Here is a 7,473-nt window from a genome sequence, read left to right as displayed (position 1 = left end):
TCATTGATTCTTATTCTATTCCAATTTTATAAACTGAATAGATTAGACACAACAATGATTTACTGAATTTTCAATCGAACCGAATGATCGAACCCGATTTTTAGATACTGTTCCGGGTTAACACAACGAGTTGTACTTGCTCGTACGAGTAAAGTACACGGAACCCGTAAATACTTTACTCGAATAGGCGGTTGGTCAGGTCAGTAACTGCTACGCGTAGTGGAGTTAGCAGTCGGTTGAGTCAGCCAGCATTCCCAGTAATGGAGTCATAAGTGGGCCTCCCACGAGCCTACCACGATGTCATGATGATATCCACCACTCCCATGACACAGGTAACCGTTCTAAAGCTACACCTATATATACACCAAGGATTAAGATAACAGGCAGACAACTACGAGGGAGATCCATATTAATGTTCGTCCAGAACATTTGGCGCCGTCTGTGGGAATAGGTAAAACTAATCCTACACATTTTCTTGAGTCATGGCAAGCAACAACCATGATGAGCAAGTAGAGGAGAATGAAGAAAACATAAGGGGAGAGGATTCTTTCCGATCCAGCGGAGGGAGCCAATCATTAGACACCATTGGAGAAGCTTTAATGCAGTTAATGGAGGAGATAAGGAACCGGAAACATCCAGAAGGAAGAGGAAGAAGGCAATACTCAGAAGAGAGATTATTGGAAAGGAACGTGCCACATGATTAGGAGAGGTGGAGAGGTTCTGTATCTCCCTTTCCTGATTATATTCCATTATCACCTCCACCCGAGACTGGGAATAGGAGGACAGAAGTTCGAAGAGGGCAAGGATCTCAGATATCCAGAAGTCGCTTAGAGAGGAGAAATTATCAGGGGGAAGGACGTGGAGTAAATCGGAGGGTAGAAGAAGAAGTTTATGAGGCGAATGTCAGAGACGCAAGAAGAGGACGTAGGCGTCAAGACGAAGATGATGAGCAACATCATGCGGATGCTTGGGAAGACGAGCAACGACAGGAAGGTTGTCAGTATTATGCTCGACATATGGGGCAGGGGCGAAGTCAGAGACGTTATGAAGAGACTGATGAGAGGAGGAGGATAGATGGAGGAAGACAGTATATTTATTACAGAGATGATTTTCCACAAGATGAGGAGGAGTGCTATTATGCACCAGGAACCCGGGTTCAGATAGGAGAGTGGCAATCAGTAGAAAATTATAGTCCCCATGGCTATGAAGGACAGATGATGAGACAAGAAGGACCAAGCTGGAACGAGCAGACAAGAAGATTAACACAACAGATGCCACAGGAGATTCGAGAGTCGCCTGGTGGTCAGGGTCCTTCAGGAACCCCTTTATCTTGGAGATTAAGGGCGGAGCCTATTCCGAGTTGGTTCAAACAACCAACTAATATGAAAGCTTATGATGGAAGCTCAGATCCAAAGGAGTTTGTAACCGTTTTTCGGGCAGCAATGTCATTATGCGGGGAATCAGATTCTTTGTTATGTTGGACATTTCCAGTTTTCTTAAGGAAGCAGGCGTTAGAATGGTATACGGGTCTGCCAGTCAATTCCATTGACAGTTGGGCTGATTTATCTCTTCGTTTCATACAGTAGTTTGCTCATTGTGGACCCCAACTAAAAACCACACACAATTTATATGGAGTGAGACAGAAGCCAGGAGAAAAGGTTAGAGAATATTATGAACGGTTTCAAGCAGAAGCTAGACAAGTGAAGGGGTTGGAGAATCAGACGTATTTGTTGTTATTTACCACCGGGTTACAACCGGGAGGGTTGGCAGATTCTTTGGCGAAAAAAGGACCGACTACAAAGGAAGAGTTGATGGAAAGGATTTAGAAGTACATCGATTTGGAAGAATTCAGATCTTCTCAGAGGCAAATTGAACAAGGGTTTAGAGAAGTTACATTTAGGAGGCCGGACAAGCCCACTGGAAGAGGACAGTTTGACGAAAGGCGACCTCGGGTAGTATGGGAAAGATTTAGAGAAACATATAAGAGAGATTTCACACCATTAAATACGTCCAGAGCCCAGATATTGAAGGAAGTAATGTCTACAGAAATGCGAAATGTTCCACGGCCTCCGCCGATTCGGTCGAGTTATGCACAAGAAGATAAAACGAAATGGTGTGAATTTCATTGGGGGTATGGACATTATACGAATGATTTTTTTAATTTGCAGAATGTTATTGAAAGGTTGATCCAAGAAGGGAAACTACAAAAATATGTAAGAAGAGGAGAAGGAGATGGGTGTAAGGAAGATAAGCTCCAACGACTAGACCGAAGTCGCAGCCCGCCTGGGGGAAGGAACAGGGAGGCTAACAGAAATCAAAAAGCTGCAAGTCAACCGTCTCCGGGTAGAGTTCCAGTTGGGCATATTTGCACTATAGCTGGGGGGGCGAGCAGGAGGAGGAGAATCTGGGAATGCCCGGAAAAAGCACTTAAAAATGTGTAAGGCCATTTCAGAGAAACCGCGTTTTAAAGAAGAACGCAAGAAGACGGGCAAGCAGGTAGTGTTTGAGGATTTAGACGATGAGATATTAGACCCGGAGCATGATGATCCCTTAGTGATTTCGGGATTGTTGGCAAACTATCAAGTTGATAGAATGTTGGTAGATCCAGGAAGTTCAGTGGTTATTATATTTTGGGATGCTTTCAGAAGAATGGATTTAGATTATGATCAGTTGGAGCCATGTGGAGCTGATTTATTAGCATTTATAGGAGACAAGATTAAACCTTTGGGATACATTCCATTGAGGTTAACATTGGGGACTGTCCCTACACACAAGACAGTCACTTTGTTGTTTGCGGTAGTGGATCTGGGTTCCGCGTATAATATTATCCTGGGCAGACCATTCATGAAGGAATTCAAGATCTTTTTGTCAATTGATCAGTTGGCAATGAAATTTGTAGCTAAGGATGACAAGTTGGCAACGATAAAGGCGGATCAGGTAATGGCAAGAAGCTGTTGTAATATGAGTTTGAGGATTTCACACGAAAGTAAGAAGGACCGAGTAATGATAGGAGATGAGGTAAAAGAGAAGACAGAAGCACAAAAGGAAGTAGATGAAAAGAAAGAAGAGCAAGTAATGGTAGTCGGGATGGATCCCCGGGTAGAAAATAAAATGGAGAGACTGGTGTAATGTCCCACATTGGTTGGAGAGGGGAACGAAGCATGCCTTAAATAAGGGTGTGGATACCTTTCCTTGTAGGAGGCCTTTTGGGGGTAACCCGAAACGTAAAACCGTGAGCTCGACGGTGCTTGTGCGCGGGGCAAAGCGGACAATATCCTGCTACAGGGTTTGGGGCTGTTACATTTGGTATCAGAGCCTGGCCCTGGACCGGTGTGTACAGCGGGGACGCTGTATTCCCAGTGGGGGAGGATGTAATGTCCAACATCGGTTGGAGAGAGGAACGAAGCATGCCTTAAATAAGGGTGTGAATACCTTTCCTTGTAGGAGGCCTTTTGGGGGTAACCCGAAACGTAAAATCGTGAGCTCGACGGTGCTTGTGCGCGGGGCAAAGCGGACAATATCCTGCTACAGTGCTTGGGGCTGTTACAACTGGAGCCCGTGGGGACCATGGAAGAGGTTCAGTTAGGAGCAGGTAAGGAGCATGTTACTAAAATGGGTTCCGAGTTGGAACCTGATGTGAGGGCTAGCATGAAAGAATTATTGCAAAGGAATGCTGATCTTTTCGCATGGAAACCTTCGGATATGCCCGGGATGGACCCTTCTTTATCTTGTCATCGTTTGGCAATAATTCCTGGAGCGAAGCCGGTGGCCCAGAAAAAAGGAGATTCTGTGCAGAAAGGAGGAAGGCGATTGAAGAAAAAACCAAGGAGTTGTTGGAAGCAGGGTTCATTATAGAACTAGAGTATGCCACATGGTTAGCCAATCCCGTGTTGATTAAGAAGCCGGATGGGAGATGGAGGATGTGTACGGATTACACGGATTTGAATAAAGTTTGTCCTAAAGACCCATTTCTGTTACCCAGTATCGATCATCTGGTAGATAAGGCATCAGGATATAAAGTGTTGTCGTTCATGGATGCATATTCCGGGATAATCGGATACCATTATGGAAAGAAGACCAGGAGAAGACAACATTTGTAACAGAAAATGTTGTGTATTGTTACAACGTCATGCCGTTTGGTCTCAAGAACGCAGGGGCAACTTATATGAGGATGGCGAACAAAGTGTTTAAGAAACAGATGGGAAGAATGTTAGAGGTATACATGGATGACATGATTGTGAAGTCGGAAGATGGTAGGATGCATTTAGCTGATTTGAAAGAGGTTTTTGAGCAAGTTCGGAAGCACAATATGCGTTTAAATCCAAGTAAGTGTGTTTTCGGAGTTCCGGCAGGAAAGTTTTTGGGTTTCTTGTTGACAGAAAGGGGAATAGAAGCTAACCCGGATAAGTGTAGAGCGGTGATGGAAATGAAGAGTCCAGAGAATGTTCAAGAAGTTCAGAAGTTAAATGGGCGAGTGATAGCTCTGTCAAGGTTTTTGGCTAAATCTGCGCAAGTGTCTTTACCACTTTTTCAACTCTTAAAAAAAGGATCTGGATTTACATAGACTGGAGAGTGTGAAGTTGCGTTTCAGCATTTCAAAAATATGTTAGCTTCACCACCAATTCTTAGTAAGCCGGAACCAGTGGAGCTTTTATATTTGTATTTGTCCGTTTCCCAAGAAGCAGTAAGTTCAGTGCTTGTCCGAGAAGGAAAGAATGGGCAACAGCAGCCCGTGTACTTCATCAGCAAAGTGTTGCAAGGAGCAGAGGTGAGGTATCAGCATGTAGAGAAAGTGGCTTTTGCATTACTAATTTCAGCACGGCGGCTTCGTCAGTATTTTCAGTGCCATCAAATAGTAGTCAAAACGAACCAGCCAATAAAGCAGATGTTACATAAGCCAGATTTAGCAGGTCGAATGGTGGCGTGGGCAGTAGAGTTATCTGAGTTTGGTATTACCTTTGAAGCATGTAAAGCAATTAAAGCACAAGCATTAGCTGATTTTATGGTAGAAATGACGCATCCTGGAGGTACTGAAGAAAATAAATGGTGGAAGTTGTTTGTAGACGGATCGTCCAATAAAAGAGGTAGTGGGGTTGGAATTATAGTCGAAAATTCAGAGGGAGTGGCAGTAGAGCATTCATTGTCGCTAGCATTCCCCACAAGTAATAATCAAGCCGAGTATGAAGCAATGATTGCCAGGTTGATTCTGGCAAAAGAGCTCAGAGCGGAATGTTTGACAGTGTATAGTGATTCTCAGTTGGCGACTTCACAAATAAGTGGGGTATACCAAGCAAGAGGAGAAGTTATGATAAAGTACTTAGCAAAAGTACAAGAGTTGATGAAGGAATTTAAGGAGATCCGCGTAGAGCATATTCGAAGAAGTGATAATGTACGAGCAGACGTCTTATCAAAGTTGGCCAGTGCTAAAGCCACTGGAAGTTTGAGGTCTATCATTCAGCAAAGCATTCAGGCTCCGAGTGTAGTATGGATGGTAGAAGAAGTAGATTGGAGGAGCCCAATTAAGGGTTATCTGACGACTGGTAAAGAACCAAACGAAAAGATGGAGGCAAGTCGTTTGAGAAGACGAGCAACGTGGTTTGTGATGATAGAAGGGCAATTATACAGACGGGGAGTAAAGTCACCTTTGCTGAAATGTATTGCTGCGCCGAACACGGAATATGTGCTAGAAGAGATACATGAAGGAATTAACGGGCATCACCTTGGTGGGAAGTCGTTAGCAAGGAAGGCTATACGAGCAGGATATTTTTGGCCAACAATGGGAGAGGACGCTAAAAGACACGTTCAGAAGTGTGACCAATGCCAGAAGTTTTTTAATGTGTATCAAGCTCCTCCCGAAGAGTTATTTACCATTTCGTCACCTTGGCCATTCTATAAGTGGGGCTTAGATCTTCTAGGTCCCTTCCCTAGGGCAGCTGGAGGAGTTAGATATTTGATAGTGGCAGCAGATTATTTTACTAAGTGGATTGAAGCGGAACCTGTAGCGACAATTACTGCTCAGAAGGTCCAGAAGTTTTTCATTGGAAAGATAATTTGCAGATTCGGTATTCCGACCATAATTATCACTGATAATGGGACACAATTCATAGACAAGAAGTTTAGACTGATGGTAGTTGACTTGGGGATAAAGCACAAGTTCGCTGCAGTAGAACATCCCCAAACGAACGAGCAAGTAGAGTCGGCTAACAAAATCTTGACGAATGGGCTCAAAAGGAGGGTGGAAGGGTGTAAAGGAAGTTGGGTGGAAGAGTTGGATAATGTGTTGTGGGGATATAGGACCTCCGTGCAGTCCAGCATTCAAGAAACACCATTTAAGATGACATATGGTTTTGAAGCTATGTTGCCAGTGGAAGTCGGAGAGCCAACCTGGAGGAGGAAAACGATATTATAAGAAAATGAAGACGGGAATGTTGAGATGATGAAAATTGATTTACAGTTGTTGGAAGAAGAACGAGAAAATATGGCAATGGTGGAGTTGGCATCCAAGCAACGAGCAGTAATGAGGTACAATAAGACTGTGGTCAAAAGGACGTTTCAGGAAGGAGATTTGGTGCTTAGGCGGGAAGATATGGGTAATAAAAATGCAAGAGATGGAAAAATGGCAGCTAACAGTTGCCACAAAGACTGGAGCGTATCAGATAGAGCACTTGGATGGGAAACCAATTCCGCGATATTGGAATGCTGCCAAGTTAAAAAGGTACTTTAGCTGAAGAAATCCAGATTTAGTTGGAAGTCGGATGGCAGATCGTAGGTCGTAGTTTTACATTGGTGATTAGGAAGTAAGTTAGTTTGTTAATGTAGTAGGAGTATTTTATGTTATTATGTGTTGCAGTTACTTTTGCATATGTTATTATGCGTTGCAGTTACTTTTGCATTTAAGTATGGTACACCTGAGATTGTGAGTTACAATATTTCAATTCAATAAAGCCAGTTCGACTTCAATAAGTATTATTAAGAAAAAACAAAAGTCTCTTGCCGCCTTAGTTGGCCTCTTGGGCAGCCGTTCAATTCCTACTCGGAAACGGGAAAACAAAAGTCCATTGCCGCCTTAGTTGGCCTCTTGGGCAGCCGTTCAATTCCTACTCGGAAACGGGAAAAGAAAAGTCCCTTGCCGCCTTAGTTGGCCTCTTGGGCAGCCGTTCAATTCCTACTCGGAAACAGGAAAACGAAAGTCCCTTGCCGCCTTAGTTGGCCTCTTGGGCAGCCGTTCAATTCCTACTCGGGAAAACAAAAGTCCCTTGCCGCCTTAGTTGGCCTCTTGGGCAGCCGTTCAATTCCTACTCGGAAACAGGAAAACGAAAGTCCCTTGCCGCCTTAATTGGCCTCCTGGGCAGCCGTTCAATTCCTACTCGGAAACGGGAAAACTAAAGTCCCTTGCCGCCTTAGTTGGCCTCTTGGGCAGCCGTTCAATTCCTACTCGGAAACGGGAAAACAAAAGTCCCTTGCCGCCTTAAT

The 7,473-nt window shown here is 44.0% G+C and overlaps 1 protein-coding gene across 1 annotated transcript; it reads left to right on the top strand.

The window, feature by feature from the left end:
- The first annotated feature begins 4,603 nt into the window (after positions 1 to 4,603).
- LOC133310267 (uncharacterized) lies at positions 4,604 to 6,409 on the top strand. The gene has a single exon (XM_061511167.1). The coding sequence runs from the start codon at positions 4,604 to 4,606 to the stop codon at positions 6,407 to 6,409; it is 1,806 nt and encodes a 601-aa protein (XP_061367151.1).
- Positions 6,410 to 7,473: the final 1,064 nt, after the last annotated feature.

Source organism: Gastrolobium bilobum, unplaced genomic scaffold (genome assembly GCF_033153095.1).
Source record: "Gastrolobium bilobum isolate Gb01-03AN ecotype WA unplaced genomic scaffold, APGP_CSIRO_Gbil_v1 utg34528, whole genome shotgun sequence".
Classification (NCBI taxonomy): domain Eukaryota; kingdom Viridiplantae; phylum Streptophyta; class Magnoliopsida; order Fabales; family Fabaceae; genus Gastrolobium; species Gastrolobium bilobum.
The sequence above is the reverse complement of the archived record's forward strand: the minus strand, read 5'-3'. Positions and strand labels throughout refer to the sequence as shown.

Bases quoted from the DNA above. Each gene is read 5' to 3' on its own strand.
- LOC133310267 (XM_061511167.1), top strand. From the start codon at position 4,604: ATGTTAGCTTCACCACCAATTCTTAGTAAGCCGGAACCAGTGGAGCTT.